Here is a 20,663-nt window from a genome sequence, read left to right as displayed (position 1 = left end):
TACTCTGAAAAAAATATAGAGAAGTGATGGATAAAGGGTAGATTATTGATTCTACTCTGAAAAGAAAAAAAAGGAGAATATGGATATGATAAAATAAAAAGGTAGATTATTGAATCTACTTATAGAAAGCAACTACTAGTTTTAAATATTATACAATGGATTGAACTTTTATATATTGTATACAAATTATATATATTTGATACAAATTTGAGATTGATTTTGTGAGAAAATATTGTATATCTATTTCTACTCTTGAAGAAACTCCATATGGAGTTTACTTTCTTTGTGGCAAAAGTTAGCCATTGGGCAAGAAAGTGCTCTTGCCTTGACTGATAGTATGTTATCCAATGGGACAAGCAGGACACAAAAGAAAGGACTGCCGAACCTTGCCAAGACAAGGTAGGAAGGTCCTTTAGAAAATCCTGCTTCACAGATGAGTCTGTCAGATATGCTAGGTCTGTAGGCCAAAGATGGATGCCCCAATGTTGCAGAGAAATCTTGGGTGACTGTCCAGGCAGCCAGCTGTTTCTTTCATTTCTCACAATTTTTTGGAAGTAATTTGTTTGTACTTCCTGCTTACTCAGTTAATATTTCCTTCTTGGGTCTCTGAGGGAGTTGAAGATTAGCTAGTTACAGTTATAGTTTTCTTTGTTAACAAATTCAGAAAAGAAACTCACTAAAGATGTGTAAAGTGTGTAAGTTTGAAAGACATCAAAAGATAGTTTTGGTGGCAATACAAGTTAGGATAAAAAGTGAATTAGGTACAACACTTTGGACTCACCAAAATAGGATAGATAATGGAGTATTTTCTCTGAATTTGTCAAATGTTTATGAACTGGGCATTGTTAATACTTATTGTATATAGTTTTTCTTATATTAGTTATAACCTTCCTTTACTATTTTAGGGGAAAAAAAGGGAAATGTGGTAATATATTGTATGCCCCAGTAAAACTTGCCAGAGGATCAGAGGACAGAGCCAGCCACTGGATTACACATAGAGGCCAGGCAGTGATGGCATACACCCTTAATCCTATCACTGCCCTGGGGGGCGGGGCAGAGATTTGTCTGAATCTCTGTGAGTTCAAGGCCACACTGGAAATAGAGCCAGGCAGTGGTGGTACACACGTTTAATCCCAGTACTGGGAAGCACACACCTTTAATCCAGGAAGTGATGTCTGGGCAGAGAAAGGTATATAAGCATGAGGAAGCAGGAACTAAGGCAATTCAGCTGAGACCCATTTGGGTGAAGACTCAGGATTTCAGTCAGAGGATTCGTGGAGTTGGTGAGGTAATAAGTGGTGGCTGTGGCTTGCTCTGCTTCTCTGATCAGCTTTCACCCCAGTATCTGGTACCAGTTTGTTTTTTTTTTTTTTTTTTTTAATTAAAAGACCGTTTAAGACCTGCAAGGACTCATTGCTGGATGCTCTGGTCTGCTTCATTGCCGTACATATCTGTATTTGTGCTACTCCCACACTGTATTCAGGGCATACTTGGAAAGTGAAAGTCTTCCAACAGCTCCATTTTCTTTCTCCTTCCCTGTATTTGTCCTCACCCATGCCCCCATTATGCCCTGTAGCTAAGGGAAGACGTGGAGAATAATTCTCATCTCCTCCTTCTCTCTCAGCTTCTCTGTTCTGTCATCACATTGGGTCAGTTCTATCACTTTGGGCCATTTTAAGATCTTTTTTTTTAGGCCAGCATTGTCCATAGTTGGCCATCCTCTCTCTGCCCATCACTTGTTCAGATTCTTGCCTCTTATTTGACCCATCTCCTTGCTCTAGCTACTGCCAGGATGAGTTTTATAAACTGCGCCTCTGATCCAGGCACATCAGTTCCATGACCTTCCTGCTCACTTGGCCCCTGTCAGTTTCTCTGCCATAAAGTTTTCAGTTCCTTAGTAACCACCTTACTATCAGAGAGTCCATTTGCTTTTTGTTGTCTTGACAAGCATATTTCTCCATTTCTAATGTCAAAAATTAGCCTCAAGACAAACTTCAGTTATATTCAAAACCTGTGACTACTTAAAACTTGCCCAAAAATTTCAGTTTAAATATATTTAAAAAGCAAATAACAAAAAACAATAAAACCCCTTTTTAGGAACATGAAAACCAGCCCCAGGAATGGTGGTACACACCTTTAATCCCAGCACTCCAGAAGTAGAGGCAAGCAGATCTCTGTGAGTTTGAGGCCAACCTGGGCTACAAAGTGAGTTCCAGACAGAAAAACCTTGTCTTGAAAAACAAACCAAAACAATGCAACGTAAAAACCAGAATGTCCAAGTGTGTCACGAGAAAGAAATTCTCATAATAAGGTTGGAGAGGTCATTCTCTAACTTCTTCCCCTAGGGGAGACTGTACCAAATCTTTAGTCATGTACAAGGGTCCCAGACGTCCTGATTGACAGGTATGTGCTAACAATGGCCAGAAGACAAGGTGTCCATTCCAGTGAGTTTGTAGATTTCTTGCTTCCTCCTGTTGCTTTCTTCCTGGTTTTTGGACACATTTGGGGTGAATGGAGTTGCTAAGCCTCATCTAGATAGATGAAATATTATTACATACCCAAGCTTCTCATTGCTTGCCTGTGACACCCACCACTGCTTGTTGGTGAACCTAGGTGTGGTCTCAGAATTTTCAGCACAGTCCTCAAACAGTCCATGCCAGCTGCTCAGAGGAATGATGTTCCCGGCATTCTGCTGTCTGCTCATGGTGTGAGTTTTCTGAGCTCTTTTGGAAACCCACAGACTCCTATCCCTGTTACCCGTGCCAGCCCCTTGAACACTGGTGATACATGGCTAGATTATAAGGTGTCGGGTGGTAAAGCACGTGTGAAGCCATGGGTTTATTACCCAGCAACACAAAACAAACTCAGACACTTAAAAAGCTAGATGAGACTTGAAAGGTTTTTCTAGTTCGAGTATGAAAAGGAGGGATTTAGCAGCACCCGTGTTGTATTGTTTAAAACGACGCCCTATGCTTCCTACTTAGATGGATCTGTTTTCCTTCCAGGTGAGAAGATATTCCTGTGCCATCTGGGCTGAGGTGAAAGGTAAAACTGTGTTCTTTCTGTGCATGCTGTCCTTCTCCCATGTTCAAGCTGCAGTGCCAGTTTTATATGGAGGACTTGTTTTAAATGGTCCTAGATGACAAGAGATATACAAGTTAAGGCATCTTCAGAGTGCTGACACTCTCATGTCATAGGGTAGGGCATATTTGAGTGCAGAGCCATAACTAAAGAGGTGAGCTCGTGGTATTATACAGAAAGCTGTCACCAGTCTTCAAGACATCTCGGCTTGGATGTAGTACCATGAGTGGGGACCATCTTTGCCATCAGCCTCTGCTGTGCCAATTGGCCTCTGTTTCTCTTCTGTAGCCGTGTGATAGCAGATATGAGCCCCCAGGACACTCTAAATGAGCAACTTCAGTGAGGACAAGGTTTTACAGTTTAGAGGACTCCTTCCTCCTAGCTTAAGTGACTTTGCATGGCTGAGTTACCGTGGATTTGAGATAGGGATCAGTCTGTGTTGGGTTTTGTGTTTTTAACTTGAGGACAGAGCAGTGTGAGTAGTTATTCCACCAGAGTGGAACTGAGAAGGAGGAGATTCTTATCAAGTTAGGGGCATTGGAAAGAAGCCTGAGAGCTGCTATTTGGCTGTACACCATGAATACACATATAAACATATTCAGTAGTCACATACCGGTAATGACAATTCAGTCAAGTGGTGGACCACAAGTCGAGGGGAAGGCATATAAGATGGCATCTCCTAAAGCTTGGTGTGGACCATATGGGCCTGTATCCCAGCAGTTACGGACAAATGGAGGAGGAGTTTGAGGTCAGCCTGAGATCCATAACAAGACCCTGCTGAAAGGGGAAAAAGTTTATGTCAGCTAGAGACATAGCCATTCACGTTATTTTGCCAAAGAACAAACATTCTGTGATATTTCACAAGGACATTTTCACCCATTGACACATTTCTCAGAATTGTCTCCACTATTAAATGATGTGTAATTATAACATATTAAGAAAAATAATTTATTAACAAATTATAACTATTCTACATATAGGAAAAATGAATAAATAAAACAAAACCCCAAAAGGAATGTAGGAAAAGAACATAGTTCAAAGGTTGGCTGCTGCATTTAGTTCCAAGGCCGGGAATCCAGGGCCTGTACATTCTTGATCAGATCCAGATGTGCAATCACGATACATGGACAACATAATCACTCTCAAACTTTAGTGTATGACGTCAAATGGCAAACATGAGTGCCTTTGACAGTGGCCACCTCCTGGGTAGGTGAAGCCGCCTCCGTCCTAGCAGCGGCATGGGGCACGTGATGAGTCAGGCTTCCTGACAGATCCGCAGGATGGGACAGTCCTCCTCCTCCTCCTTCCTTTTGCTCTTGATGATTGGTGCTAAACCTTCCCCTTTGCGTGGACAGAGTTATCCCAGGGGTGGGAAAACTGCCTCCGGAATTGGGTAATCATAGATCCTTGTTTCTCAGGCTTCCCTGGCAGGACATTTCTTTAAAACCAATAGGCAGGCAGCCAGTGGAATTGATTCCCAGAATTCCACTAGTTTGTAGCTAATTCCAGAAATCTGGTTAAATTTATAACCTTTGAGTATGGACTTTTCCTGGCGATAGGTTGAGGAATGCTGCCCTCTGCCCCTGGGCTACACTGTCGCCCCATCCATACTTCTGAGTGCAGCCACAGGAGACAATGGGATGCAGTGGGGGGGGGGGGCAGCCAGGCACAGGACTGCCAGGGATGGACTTCACAATGGGCGCTCTGTTACTGTCAGTAGGGACCATTAGTAGGCCGTGTGGAGGAGGGGCTGAGGGGTGAGGCTTCTGTCTGCCTGTCTTTCCCTTCATCTTACTCTCCCTCTTTATCTCTACTCAGACTTTCTTCAACAAGGGTAGAGAAGTTGATTTTGGATCTGGGCCAGGTGAGTTATCTGGCGGCCTTCTTGTATTGTAGATTGCCGTCTTACCAGAGATATGTGCTGTGTGGCTGGGCTCTCTTTTCTGAGGCGGTTTAAAGAAGGGTACAGCAAACTACCACACATTCCAACATCCAAAACACTTTCAGCCAGTCCACTCCCTGAAGCCCCAGGGACAGAATGGAGTTCTTACAAGGAAAAGAGTTATGAATTAATATGGGCAGGCTTTCTGACACGGACAACAGCTTCTGGAATCCACCCTATCCAGTAACTACTTGATATGATTGGGAAACATTCAAACTAGGCAGAAGAAACAGTCAGAGAGGAGGCTATGGTTCTTCTGTGGTAACCAGGAAGGATTTTGAGAATATCCGAGTGCCTTTTTCTCCCCTTCACTTAAGAATCAGTACTGAGAACCTTTAATCCCAGCACTCAGGAGGAGAGTCAGGTGACTCTCTGAGTTCAAGGTTAGCTTGGTTTACATAATGACTTCCAGGACAGCCAAGGCTGCATAGTGAGTCCCTGTCTCAAAAACCCAAATAATGATAATGATGACAAAGATGGTGATAAATAAATAAAAAGTGAAGACTCCTGTGCTGGCTAGTTTTATGTCAGCTTGACACAAGCTGGAGTCACTGGCACCTCAATTGAGAAAATGTCTCAATAAGGTCAGGCTAGAGGCAGGCCTGTAGAGCATTTTCTTAATTAGTGATTGATGGGCAGGGCCCAGCCCATCGTGGGTAGAACCACCCCTGGGCTGGTGGTCCTAGGTTCTATAAGGAAGCAGGCTGAGCAAGCCAGTAAGCAGCACCCCTCCATGGCCTCTGCATCAGCTCCTGCCTCCAGGTTCCTGCCCTGTTTGAGTTCCTGTCCTGGCTTCCTTCAATGATGGACTACAGTGTGGAAGTGTGATCCAAATAAAGCCTTTCCTCCCCACTTGCTCTATGGTCATGGTGTTTTGTTGCAGCAGAAGAAACCCTGACCAGGACGGCTCCCATTTCAGAAGGTACTTTGTAAAGGACCGTGATCCAGGTTTATCCCCAGGTCACTCCAGGTCCTTGAAGTACACACATCCTTGTTCCTGTTCTGGGTTTTGCCCAGTGCTGAGTTTTGTATTTATATTTTGCACAGTGCCACCACTAAGAAGGTTTTAGAGCCAGGGAACTGCATTTGATGTCAAATGCAGAGGCCTGGGCTTCCTCGCCTCGGTCAAGCTCCTGATCAGACAGGGTCTTGGAAATGGTGTTTAGCTTGGCCAGTCCTCAGTTGCCTCTGCCTGGGCTGAGATTCCTTCCAGCCACAGAGTACTGTGAGTCTGTGATTTCTTGAGTCACAGGGATGATGACAAACTACAATCAGGGGACATTCTCTAGGCACCAGAGAGAAACCCCAGTCCTTGGTGACACCTCAGTTCTCTCTCAACCATCATGTTACACTGGCTTCCACTCCTGTCGTACAGAGCTCAGGCCTTCATCCCCATCACACAGACAGATGGCAAAGCCTCTTGTCCATCTCCCATTACAGGGGTTCAGGTTTCCCCTCTTTCTCCCAGCTCGCCAGCTGCCACAGGACTCATTCTAAACTGAACAACTTCTTTTAGTGTTTCCTTTGGTGGCTCTTCTAGGCTTTTCCATGGAGACCACCACACCTCTGATTAGTTCTCTCCTCCTCCTCCGCTCAGATGGGTGTGTCCTACCTATTCTCTGTCTTTCCCTCTAAGGTCTTCACTCACGCAATGACTTGATTACTCCCACCCGAATGCCAGCTCCCTGTGACTCGCTGCTTGGGGCTGCCCACCTGCTCAAGAGGAAAACCAAACACCCTCTTCGGGAAGCTTTTCACAACTCCCTGGGGTCACAGCTTCCCCTCTCTTTTTCTTTAGCTCTTCTCCCCCACTGCAGAGCAGCTGGTAATGATCCTTTTCTACGAGGTTTCAAAACCCTTGGAGAGAATACTGAAAACAAAAGGCTGGATATCCACATTGCTTGGCGTGCTTCAGATGCTCACCTGTGGGGCATTGAATCCAGCAGGGAGGCAGCCATCAGTTTTATGAAGATTGAAACATACATTTAACACTCGTCAAATTAAATAAACGAGAAAAATTGCAAGATTCAAGCTTAAGGTGAATGTGCAGGTAAACAGAGTCAGCCAGCTGTCTCTGGGGTTCTGCCTCTGTGGATTCCATCAACTGCAGATTGAGATAGTCCAGAAAACAAGGGCAGCTGCCGTGAGCATAGGCTGGCCTTTTCCCTTGTCATTATTCCTAAAACAATATAGTATATCTGCTATTTGCATTTACATTGTTTTCACTGTTCTAAGCAATCCAGAGAGAAGTAAGTATGAAAGAGATTGTAAATAGGTTATATGCAAACACATTTCATGTGAAACTTTAATATTGGAAAAATTCTGGTCTCTTAGGGGAGGGTTTTCTGGAACCAATCCCCTAGGAAATCAATCAATCAATCAATCTCTCTCTCTCTCTCTCTCTCTCTCTCTCTCTCTCTCTCTCCACACACACACACACACACACACACACACACACACACACACACACCACCTTCAGAGTTGTGGTTTATGGACCCTGGCTGTTCATTCAAAGGCTATTCTAAGTGAAGCTGTGGAGGACGCCCTTTGAGGATGAGTCTTCAGCAAGAAGATTATTCCAACAGGCCTTATGTATCACACAAAACCTTGAACCTGGGTCTATAGGTCAGGGACTGAGACAGATTTGACACTGGGAGTTTCCTGCTAGTGTCAAAGAGCCACAGGGTAAGAGATGCAGGTGACCTGCAGGAGAGAGGCCCTTGCTGACTGGCCTGCGAGGGTGCTGGTGGCCCACAGGAGACAATAGGTGCTTGCTGGCAGACCATAAGAAAAAGAGGAAAGGCAGGCATTCAACACACTGTGTCCAGCCATGCAAAGGTGCTGAGCAGAGAACTCATCACAGTGTGTCCAAACCTGGCACCACAGAGCTGTGAGCTAATCAGTGGACTTACAGCTACCTAAACCTATGGCAATGTGTTCAGTGACAATAAAATGAACCCAGCATTGTTGCTGCTTTATCAAACATTAATTGCCTCTAATTTACTTCCTGTTTGCTCCCCTTTTTTAGTCCCCCCGCTATAGGGAACTCAAATAAGAAGACCCTAGAATAACAGAGAAATCAAATGCACTGAATCATTACTCTCCTTCTGTCTTCAAACTGAGGCACAACTGCTCTCTGGCTATGTATGTCCCAAGTCAGACTGAGTCATGGTGCTAATTTATTTGTACCATTTGATGGCATCAGTTGCTCTCAGGAAATGACCGTACTTGTGCATAGTTCTGAAAACAACATGTCCACGCCCAGAGGAAGTCGTCAAGGTTGTCCCTGGGTCTAACTTCCTCTTCAACACCTGTGGTCTATCAGCGAAGGCTCAAAGAGAGACCCGTTTACTGTTTACTCCCAGAGTAGAGAGTCTCTGTGGTTCTAGAAGAGGGTTATGGTTCAAAGGTATTTACTTTCTCTAAGAATGACTAACAGAGCACATGAGTCACTCAGCTGAGTTTCCAGGAGAATATTCTACAGATGACTCAGAAGGGAAATAAAAGGTCCCACAGCATGAAACTGTGGAAGGAAGGGGAGCTAGAGAATGGCAAGACTATTAAAAAACTATAATTCAAATTGGCCATGTGTCAATTTTATTAGTTAGGCGTTCTCAGAGGAAGACACTGTGTGGCCACACCCCCTGAATGTGCTTAGCCTGAGAGTCTGTGCAAAGTGATCCAAAGATATGTAATCAAGAAGTGGAAATCCTGGGAGCCAAAGTCCAAATTATGCTACGCAAATAAGTCAAGGTCACTCCCTATTTCTTTTTATTTATGCTGTGCCTGTGTCTGAGTGAGTGTGTGCTGTATGAGTGTAGTACCCTCAGAGGTGAGAAGGGAATGTCCAGTCCTCTGGAGCTGCAGGTACAGGTAGTTGTGAGCTGCTGCTCAACAGGGGTGCTGGGAGCTGAATTCCAGCCCTCTGGAAGAGCAGGAGTGCCCCTAACCCCTCAGTCATCTACCTTACCAGCCCTGAAGGTTGAAGGTCACTTTTTAATACTGATGTCTGTAGCAAGGAATAGCTGGGCCAGCTGCTGAGGTGGATGCTGTGGGTGGATGGTCTGGGGGAAGTTGGGTTCCTCAGCTCCTGCTTTGCCTCTGTCCTTTTGGATTGTGAGGGGTTTAGTTAATGTCTTTCCACCTATATGAAGCACATCAGATGAGCAGGCTCTTACCATTTTCAAATAAGACAGATAAAGAACTGCAGATGACCTTTGTGAGATCTGGAAGAGAAGGCTAGGGCTGGGGACTTTGTGCAAAGGAGGCGCCACCAAAAGTGTTCCTGAAGATAGCTTGAAGTCAAGGGCAGGCCAGATCATCAGGCGATGGCTTGGCTCTGATAGCGACAGTGGCCGTGTTTCCAATGTGTCACTTAGGTGTCTGTCCTTTCCTTCTGACACAGACTCACTCCCTGGCCGAGGAACCAGGGCCGACAACCATATATTTTGACTTCTGATAACAGTTAGCAACACCCCTGTGGACACAGTGGAGATAGGAGGGCTATAGATGGGCCTAAACATGAGCCCGTTTGATGTACATGATGGTGTAAGCTGACATCCCTTAACTACTAAGTCCTGATGAATGAACAGCAAATCTGGGACTCACACAGCATCAACTCCAGTCTATAGTCCTTCGGTTCAGTGTTTTCACTTACCAAAGATTAAAATGTGGAGGAAGTATATGGGGAAAATATAAGGCGAAATACTGATAATGACACTGGAGAGGAGGAAGAGTTAGTTGATGAAGCATTCAATGAAAGTACTAGTGTTTTCTCACCCCACCCCATTTCCAAGCTGAATTCTCTGTCTGTCTGTCTGTCTGTCTGTCTTTCTCTCTGTCTGTCTGTCTCGTTTATTTGTTTTTGTTTTGTTTTGAGACAGGGTTTCCTCTGTGTAGCCCTAGCTGTCCTGGAACTTACTCTGTAGAGCAGGTTGGCCTTGAACTCAGAGATCTGCCTGCCTCTGCCTCCCAAGTGCTGGGACTAAAAGCAGTATTTTCTCTTAACCCCAAACCTCACCAATTGTTCAGATGATGCTTTTTAACCTTACTAATGGTAGTTTTGTGTGTATAAAATGCATGCTTTTGACTGTGGTTAAGTCTATAGGGCTCCCAGTTTAATAAATATAATCAAACAATTCTCACCACCTTTAATATTATATAAATATTCTCCAACATTTTTCAGTTCTTTCGTATTCCAATTTAAGTCTTTAGTCTACCTGAATTTTATGTTGGTATATGGAATAAGCTTTAGTGATCAAAATCACTTTATCCTAATTAGCCATTTTTTTCTCCTTACCAGTTATAGGTAATTTATTATTTCACTCAGTTACTTGAAACAGTTACAAAACAATGGTGAACAGTAGTTAACAGTAGCTGACATTTGCGGATGGTTACTGGGTGGCTGGTGCTGTGTGACAAGTCATCATTTCTCACAGTAACCCTAGAAGGTGGTGCTGTTGTTACAGTTTCCCTAGGAGAGGGAACTGAAACACACAACAGTTGATGAACTGGTTTCAAGTCCCACTGGTAGAGAGGGATGGTGTTGAGATAAGAACTTGGACACCATCACCCCAGTGTTCAAGCTGTGAAATGGCTTGATGGAGTTGGCTTTGTTCCTAGACACTCTGTTTTGTTCTAGCATGTTCTTCCCCCAAGCTAGCATTCCACTGTCTTTATATTCGCTGGTCAAGTCTTCTCATATATAAGATACAAGTAACTTCCAATTTCCTCACTGATCCTCTTCCATTTGATAATTTAGCTTCTTACAGTGTCAAGACCTTCTTGCCCTCTTGGTCTGATTACAGAAAGTATAACTTACTCCTTCCTTCCTTCCTTCCTTCCTTCCTTCCTTCCTTCCTTCCTTCCTTCCTTCCTCTCTGACTGTCTGTTTGTCTGTCTCTGTCTCTTGTTGCTTTTTTGAGATAGGGTCTAACTATGCAACCCACATTGGCCTCAGACTCATGATACTCCTGCTTCAACTTCCCAAGTGCTAAGATTATAGATATAGACCATATACCTGGCCAGTCTGTGTTTTTTCTAGAAAGTCTTGGGACAACACTTCCTGAGACAGTGAGTTTTGCTTGACTATTAGAAGTGGTATGTTCCATGGCTAAAGTTGTGAGTGCCAGGGACACTACAGAGTTTCCACTGGAACCAGATTGCCCTTAAGCTGGGCATAGACACCTGAGCTGTGCTTAATTACTCTGCGCCTCAGACCCTCATCTCTAAAGAGGGAATAATAATGATTCTCAGTATAAGCGGTCACTAGATGTATGAGTTAATTTCTCATCATGATAACTCAGTAACCAAACAAAACAGCTTACATGTATAGAAGATTTATTTGGGCTCACAGGCCCAAGGCTGTCTGTCTATAGCTGACCAACTCCAGGGCTCTGTCTTGAATGAGGTAGCACAGCATGTGCTGGAGGAGGCTGCTTACCTCATCGGAGCCAGAAAGCAAAGAGAGGGTATGTGAACCCAAGCCAGCCAGCCCCGTTCTGCGTCTGTTCATCAAGGCCCACAGCTAATTGGATGGTGATGTCTATATCCAGGGTAGGTCTTTCCCTCTCAGTTCCTGTCTCACAGACACACCCAGGAGTGTCGTTTCCTGATCTCCCAGGTGTCTCTCAACCCAATCAAATTGATATTTAGGATTAACTACCACAGGAGACCGAGTTAACCTGTGTGAGGTGATTATAACAGTGCGTGCCACACAGTGATTGCTAACTAAGTGTTTCCAATAAAAACAGAGCCTTTGCTGAAACCACAAAGCTCTGAATTAAGTCTCTTGGCCCAAATGTGCACCACAAATGTGTGTGTTTTCATTTTGTAACCAGGGATCTCCCTGGAGTTGTCATGTGACATTCTCTAAATAGCACATGTGTTCCAAGTACTTTTACATGGACTTTTACAAAATCCTCAGAGAAGCCTGCTGAGCTGAGCAGAGCAGTCCTATCCTGCTGATAATATAGGGAAATAGAGGCAGCTCTGTTCAACAAAACATGTTTGTATGTGACCACTGGTGCTGACTAGCATTTTTGAAGCCCATGTTCAAATGATGTCAGAATGACTTCTTCCATGTGAAGGGAAATGGCCCTTAAAAATCTACCAAATGTAGCTGATCTGAGAGAAGATCTGTACACAGCATGTATCACGTAGCTTTGGTGTGTCCACACGTTTTTTTTTTTTTTTTTATTTTTCTCACTTGTAACTTTAATACGATCTGGTTTTATGTTTCCTTTTTAGAAATACTTTGAAACTGTGGTTTCCTGAGGTCTGACATCTGTAGGACCTGTTGGGGACACAGAGGCACTGTGGGGGCATTCTTGGAATTCTTTGTTAAATGAAGCCCAGCTCTGGGTTAAAACAGAATGCTCACAGTTGGCTGTAGACCTCCTGGGAGGGCTGTGATGGGATGTGCTCCAGGCTCATCATGTGGTTTCTTTCCACAGATTCGTCCCTCACACCACAGCAGATGGTGGGGGTTGGACTGGGCTCCGTGGCTTTTGTGACTATTCTTGCATTCCTGTCTTTCTCAGCAGTGTGGTATGTGAGACTGTCACTTTTGAAAAATGAGTGGAATGGAGGGGAGGCTGGGGTGGGAGTCATGCAGAGCAGCTGGGCATGAGGAGGGTCAGGGCACAGGCAGCAGGTAGCCAGTGTGACTAACCTCGAAGCTGGGAAGAGGAAGGGGATGACCTCCTGACCCGAGGAAAAGCAGGGATAGTGATGATGGGCCCGTCACTCCAGCAGGCGGGCTGATCCATGCAGCTTGACTGCCTGTGGACATGTGTATGAGCTGCACATGGGTCACACCGTGAAGGAACAGCAGAGTGTGCAATGTTTGTGCCCTCTCTCTACGTCTAGATGGCTGGTGAGCACTGCATGGGAAGACTTCTTTGATGATGAACAGTTGTTCCTACAGCTTCTCGGGTGCCTGGACTGTGGGGCTCCCATCCAGAGCCCTTGTGTGGACCTGAAACTTTCTCCATCCTGCATGGCCTCATTCCTGAATTCAAGATGGCAGCCATCTCTGTGGAATCTTCCAAAAGGAGAAAACTTGGGAACTGTCCACTCCTGTAGACATCAGATGTGCACAGGCCACAGCCCTGAGAGTCAGCTTCCATACTGACCACAGGCCACAGAGCCCAAGAGTCAGCTCCTGTAGACACTGGATGTAGGTACCCTTGCTAATTAGTTCAGGATTCATTCTTTCACAGTAGGTAGTGAGATGGGCTTAAGTCTGGGCTGGATTTTGGCTTTCTGAAAGAGGTCATTGGATAAAGAACCCTGACATGAGTAAGTGTTTCAAGCATTTTAGAAGTAGCCCTTGTCTACAGTTAACTGATAAACTAATTAGAAGCTACAGTAGTCTGGCCACTCTCTCAGGTTCCCTGCATGACTGTTGGGCAGTATTGCTTTGATACAATTCCAGTTGGTTATGTGAGATCAAAAGTAAGTCCACTTTCCAGTAAAACACATTTTGTAATATTGACCATTCTTCCCTTGGTTTTGTTTTGCTTTTATTTTACTCAACATCTACACAATTGTTCTCTGCCTCCCTTGAGAAATTTGAGTTTGGTGGCAATGTAGAAACGATGGGTTAAGGCAGCATCCACCCAGTTCATGGCCAGCATCTCCATGAGTTTTGGGGGAGGGGAAAATGGTGATTGACATACCTTATCTACACCTCAGTAGCCATGACTGAAATTGTATCATGGCCCATGAAACATTAGCTATATAGTGACTATACAGGTGGAGTATATTCAGTTTGACTTTGAAAACCCAGTTGGTATTCTTCAGCTTCTTCTCTGACCACAGCTCAATTCCAAGGCTGTGGCTTCTCTCTTCCTTCTCCCTCCCTCCCTCCCTCACTAGACCCACAGAATTAAAGAAAAGGGGCATGGTTACATGGTACAACCTCAGGGTGGACCACAGAATGTGGCCCTGGAACTGTGCACTACTGTGGTCCTGAGGAAGACAGACAATCCTTCCAGAGCCATGGCTGGTGTGTTCCCTGCTGGCTTGTGGGGTGCTTGTGGGTGAAGGTTGCAGCTGAGTTGCCTAGTGCTATGATTTATATGTGGTTTATCTGCACGAAATTCTTGGTAAAATTTGATTGGGGTGGGACCTTTACAAGTGGAATTGAATGTTAGGAGGTGTTAGTACCTTTCTTTCCTTTCTTTAGGGACTGGCTTCGTTACCACAAGATCATGAGGTACTCGTGAGTCCATCCTCCTTTCTGCATCTCATTGTGCTTTGAGGCATCAAGAGGCCCTCATCAGAAGTTGTGAAGATGCATTTGGGCTTCCCAGGCTCCTGAACCCTGAGCCCAAGTTAACAGCTTCTTGGTTCTTTATAGATCATTGATACTCAGCTATTCTGTTAGAAGAGCAGAAAACAGAATTAAACACCATCAATCTGCCCATAAAGCTGTTCCAGCCTGGTGGGGTGGGGGCTTGTGTTCTACTCAACTGGGAAAAGTCAGGCAGAGTGGTAGACAGAGATTGTCCTGTGCCCTGCCTGGTCCTGCAGCTGCTGGGTTCCAAGTAAACATGAGAGGTTTATATCAATTACATTCTGTATGGCCTGTGGCTCAGGCTTCTTGCTAACTAACTCTTTCATCTTAAATTAACCCATTTCTATTAATCTCTATGTTGCCATGTGGCCATGGTGTTGCCTGTCTGCTGGCATCTTGTTGTTCCTTGGGTAGCAGGCTGGCATCTCCTCTTCCTGCCTGTCTTTTTCCTGTATTTCTGCTTTGATTTCCCACCTGCCTCTGAGCTGCCTTGCCATAGGCCAAAGCAGCTTATTTATTAACCCATGATAACAACACATATTCACAGCATACAGAAAGACATCCCACAGCAGAGGGAAGCAACACCCAGACTTGTGTATTCAATGCCAGCTGCCAGCTCTTGCTAGTCCCCTGTTGTCTTGTTAAATAAGAAATGCAGAGCCAATGCAGAGATGAAAGCCCAAGAGGTCAGAGTAATAGCTAAGAGCTAAAAATCTTACCCTTCCTGCTGCTCCTGTCCTTCCCTCAGCAAGAGACCTACTTCCTGTGTATTTGTCTTTTATAGACTTTCTGTTCTGCCTTCTCATTGGTTGTAAACCCAACCACATGACCTCCTCATCACTGCCTGCCTGTACAGACCTCCAGGTCTTCTATGGTTGGTATTGAGATTAAAGGCATGTGTCGCCATGTTGGCTGTATCCTTGAACACACAGAGATCTTCCTGTCATGTGATCTGGATTAAAGGTGTATGCCACCACTACCCAGCTTCTGCTATGGCTTGCTACTCTGACCCCCAGGCAACTTTATTTATTAACATACAAATAAAATCACATTTCAGTACAAATAAAATATCACCATACCCTGTCCTTTGAGCTACGTAGGACCAATATTTCTATAGCTTCCTAATTTTACATTCTAGGATAACTGTGCAAGATAAAGTTGCCCATGTGGGGACTAAGCATAATTACCACTGAAAGGAAGAAATCTCACCTGTCTAATTAAAAAAAAAAAAAAAAAGCTTCTGGTTCAATGACTGGTGAAATGTTAAGTAAATCATCAGCTTGTAGTACAGTGTAGAAATGTAAAAACAGTTCATTTACAGCCGCAAAAATAGCAAACACGCAGGCTTTGCTATTTCCTCTGATTGTTCCACATTATGATGTGGAGTCGCTCTATGCACACACACCGGGAGCAGGTGGTGGGTGTTTGCAAAAACCTCGCATCTTTTTCCTGCTGTTCTTCAATTGCTCTCCCATAAGTATGAAGAAGGCATTAAATTTTACACCATAATGCTTTCCCTCCTTAACTGGATTCCTAACTAGCAGAGGAACAAGGGATACCTGTAGACCGTAGTGTTGAGCTGGCTTCTGAGTCCCTCTAACTAAAACTAGATCTGGAGTCTGAGAGGTGGCTGAGCCTGACAACCTGAGATGAAGCCTTGGACCTACACAGTGGAAGGAGAAAACTGATTCTTGTAAACTGTCCTCTGAATACCACATGTTCTCTGTGGCATGTGCGTGCCCACGTCTACCCATACATACATGCACACCAAATGATTTTTAAAATACATTTTAAGTATTTCAGATCCTAATGTGGGGGTGGAGGAAGGTTCTTTCCCACATGACCAACCTTGGGAACAGCTTAGATCTGGCTTTAAATTATCTTCCAGATTGGGAGTCAGAATTAAGGTGTTGTCCAGTCATGGAACAAGCACACTTACTTTGGGCTGGTGTGTGTGTGTGTGTGTGTGTGTGTGTGTGTGTGTGTGTGTGTGTGTCTGTACAGCAGGCACCTCTTTCATTCCATCCTCACTAGAATCTGGGTAGTAGGAAAGTCAGGGGTTTCGGGTCCCCATTTTAAAGGGAGAAATGGGTACAGACAGATTTGTGATTTGAATCTTTTAAGGCGGGTTTCGGGTCCCCATTTTAAAGGGAGAAATGGGTACAGACAGATTTGTGATTTGAATCTTTTAAGGCAGGTTTCGGGTCCCCATTTTAAAGGGAGAAATGGGTACAGACAGATTTGTGATTTGAATCTTTTAAGGCAATCTTTCTAGTTTTCTTCTCTGGCACTTCCTAGCCCTTGAATTAACCACTAAGGTCATTTGTAGACTGCCTGTTTGGTTTTGGGAGAGACATGTCTTTAGATGTCCAAACAATATCATGTCAACTTTATATTACCTTATTGTTCGTCTCTATGTTACCTAGCCATGAGTCTCTATGCCTATCTTTTGACAGTTAAGTACCACTATCTATCACTTCTAGAAGGAGCTGCCAAGCAAATGAATGGAGATTAGGGAAAATGGAATAGTGTTTTCTATCTAAGACCTGGAATTGCAGCAGAGCATTTAAGATAAGCCCAGAGCAGTGGTGATTATCTTGAAATCCCACAGCAGCTTGGAATAAAGTTATTATTTAAATTGATTTGAGAGGAAGTAAAAAGCACGCTCAGTGAACACTTTTGATTGCTAACCTCTCATTCTGATTTTCAAGATCTTCTATTTTTCCATTCTCTTCTCAGAAGCACTGGTTCTTCTCTGTTGTTTGTTTGGCCGGGCAGGACCAGAGAAACTTCCCACTACACTTTTCTGCTATGAACCACTGGTCATAGCAGCCTAGAGACCTTTGGCCTGTGACTGTCATTGTCTAAGGCCAGGTGCTTGCTTCTGAAGGGAAGGAGAGAGTGATTTTTTTGTGTTCAAGTTTATGCAGTGAAGGATACAATAAAGAAAATCAATTTTTAAAGATTTATTTTATGTGTATAAGTATTTTGCATGCATGTATGTACATGAACCATGTACATGTCAGAAGAGTGCATTAGATTCCCTGAAACTGGAGTTATGGATGGTTATGAGCTACCATGTGGGTTCTGGGAACCGTACTTGGGTCCTCTGTAAGAGCAATAAGTGCCCTTAACCCTGCCAACTTTCCAACCCACAGCAAATCCATTTTTTAAAAGCATTGAGCATTATATGCTCTGGGAACAGAGAGAATGGGTCATTTCAGTTGTGGTGGCCATGGTAGTATGAGTCTTGATACCCCTACCTTTTGAGAGCATCATTCAGGTTCCCCAAAAAGGATTCAGACTATGAGACTTTGTGGTGTGCTTTCATTCATCAGTATTTCTTGGACAATAGTCAGTAGTGACTGACTTACAGGTATATACTGTGGTTTATTTAATAGTATTCTACCATGCATATATATCTAGAGTGTTCCCAGAGTTTTCATTATACAAGTCTATAGAAAGGCATGCAGTTATTATGTAGATTAAATTCATAGATGTAGGTTGTTGTATTTTACATTTCCGAGGAAGTTCCACAGGAAGTCAGTTTAGGCTTTCATCAGTAGAGAGCCTCAGCTCTAGCAGCTGGAGTTGGCCATTCACCTCCAGGCTTCTGGGAGGTGGAAAGTAATGTTTTAATGTTTTGCCTGCATCTCTGGACAGTTTCGCATGCTGGTTGGCCCTTTGTAGTTTGGTCTTTGAGAACCATTGCCTTTTTTTCCCCCATAAGATACTTACCTTTATTGATTGAATGAACTCTTTATGGAGTGGAGAGGTGGCTCAGTGGTTAGGAGCACACTCTGCCCCTGCAGAGTCCCCGAGCTCAGTTCCCAGCACCCACATCTCTAGTGGTTCACAATCACCTATCACCTGTAACTCCAGATCCAGGGGAACCTGATGTCTCCATGGCAACCTGCACTCACATGGACCACCCTCTCCCCACATGCATCCCCCCTCAAAAGCTCTTTATATCATTGTGATTTTCATACTTACCTGTCATATGTTTTGTTAACTTTTTCCTAGTGTGTCATTTTTAGATACTATTGTTTTAAAACTTCATTTGGGCTCCATCTTATCACACAAATCCTTCATATTTGTGAAGTCAAATTTACCAGTCTTTTCCTTCCCACTTGCCTTCTTGCTGCTCTCAGAAGGACCTCCAAACTCAAGCTACTGAATAAAACATGAGATTTCAAAAATTAAATCTTGAATCGACCAGGAATTGATTTGGGCATAGGAATGAGGTGGGTGGGGAGGCATGGTTTTTATTGCTGCTCAATGGTTGTCCACATGTTCACTGACCTCCCTTGTCATCTGAAACGCCTTCTTTTGTTCTATTGATCTGCCCTGTGCCAGCATGACCTGCTGTAACTTTAAAGTAGATTTGTAAAAAATACTATAGTACTACTCTTTCTGTTACTCCCAGTGTGTTCTCAGCTCTCTTTATTTACGTATAGATATTTATTTACATAAACTAAAGATTTGGTAAAGTCCCCCCCCCCTTTTTTAAGTGTCCACATATGAGAGTAAACATGTAACACTTTTCTTTCTGATGTTGGTTTAATTTTCTCATTGTGATAACCTTCCTTTCCATTCATTTTCTTACAAAGGACTTGACAGCCTTCTTAGGTGCTGAGTAATACTCCATTAGGTACATCTGCCGCAGTGTGTTCCCCACTCACCATTCCTCCCATAGTCCTGTGATTTGTAAGCATCACTTTACAAAAATAAAAAAAACAAGTCAGGCAGTGGTGGCACATGCCTGATCACTCAGGAGGCAGAGGCAGGTGGATCTCTGTGAGTTCAAGGCCAGCCTGGGCTCCAGAGTGAGTTCCAGGGAAGGCTTCAAAACTACACAGAGAAACCCTGTCTTGAAAAACCAAAATTAAATAAATAAATGAAAAATAAAACAACAACAACAAAACAAAACAAAAAACCACACATAGGAAGGTGTCTTCTCTCACCTTTCAAGCCAGGAGAAACCCAGTTTGATAATCCCTCCTTTGTAGGGACTATGGGGAAATAGTAGCTCACTGGTGGTTGGAGAAAGAGGTACAACTTTTAGGGAAGGGAATGTGTCAGTATTTATATAATTCCACATCCCTTCATCCATCTACCCAGAAGTCTCATCTGGGACCTGTCCTTGTGGACTGATCTGCACATGTTTAAAATAAACAATGCATTTCTTCTCTTTTGCATAGTGTATAGAAATAGAAAAAATTTACATACAATCCAAATGTCTCTGGGGGAGAAACTAGTGTAATCAACCATGCACTTCTACATACACAATGGCATATTATACTGCAGTAAAAAAGACACAAAGAAAGTCTATGTGTGGACACAGATCTCTAAGATGTATTGTTTTAATGAGCAAAACAAGATATGGCAGTATATATATATATGTTATCTTTTGAATAAAAAAGAAGGTGAATAAAAATATTCAGTTTTTTGGGTTAATAACAATGAACTAGTAAAAATGTTCATGTGCCACCACTGCCCGGCTTGTTTTTTATTTTTTTAAAGTGATGCTAAATTTTTGAAGTGTAGAAAAATTCAGATCTATTTTAGTTTTTGCTAATGTATGCCCTAAGCAACAATCGCACAAGTAGTCTGCCACAGTATTTTTTCCAAACAAGCAAAACTCAGCTTTCCTAAGAAAACATCTATTTCCAGATGTTAATTTAAACTTTACACACACACACACACACACACACACACACACACACACAAGTTTTTTGAGACACAGTGTACTATGTATCCCTGGTTAGCTTGGAATTTTCTTTGTAGACCAAGCTGGCCTCAGACTTACAGGGATTTCCCTGCCTCTGCCTCCCCAGTGCTAGAACTAAAGGCGTACAACCATGCTTGGCCTAAACTTTTTATTTTTGAGCTTTCAGAAATTCTCCCAAAGTTTCTTATGACTGGATACATTCTTCCCTGATACACAGAGTTGACTCAGAAATCTGAATATCATTTATGTGTCTTTGGGAATGAGATCTGGGGGGACGTGAATTGTTTGCAAGAGAAGAGCGGAGAACAAAGTCTATGGCACTATTGGCCCCTCAGTTTTGGGGGTTAGGAATCCAGGAATGACCTCTGCTTGGGATATCACCAATCACAATGAAGACAAGGGCTGGGCCGCATTGGCATCTGGAGGGTTGGCTTGGGAAGACTCCTGTGTTTGTCAAGCTTGTTGGCAGACTTCATGTCCCCATGCATGTATGGATGGAGCCACCAACATTCTGCTGGCTGTCAACCAGAGGCTGACCTCATGACCTGGATGTCTCCACAGATCCTAGAAACTAGCTGCTGGTTGCCATGTAGACTCCTGCAACATAG

The 20,663-nt window shown here is 43.6% G+C and overlaps 1 protein-coding gene across 1 annotated transcript in view; it reads left to right on the top strand.

The window, feature by feature from the left end:
- Positions 1 to 13,347, top strand: part of Susd1 (sushi domain containing 1) — a 126,651-nt gene extending 113,304 nt beyond the window's left edge. The window contains exons 15-17 of the mRNA XM_036179627.1: positions 3,006 to 3,045; positions 12,478 to 12,571; positions 12,893 to 13,347. Of these exons, the coding sequence (XP_036035520.1) occupies positions 3,006 to 3,045; positions 12,478 to 12,571; position 12,893 (135 nt within the window). The 3' untranslated portion in view covers positions 12,894 to 13,347. The remainder of the gene's footprint in view (positions 1 to 3,005; positions 3,046 to 12,477; positions 12,572 to 12,892) is intronic.
- Positions 13,348 to 20,663: the final 7,316 nt, after the last annotated feature.

The sequence above is a fragment of the Onychomys torridus genome, chromosome 2, assembly GCF_903995425.1.
Source record: "Onychomys torridus chromosome 2, mOncTor1.1, whole genome shotgun sequence".
NCBI classification, from domain to species: Eukaryota; Metazoa; Chordata; class Mammalia; order Rodentia; family Cricetidae; genus Onychomys; species Onychomys torridus.
This window is presented reverse-complemented; position numbering and strand designations above follow the sequence as displayed.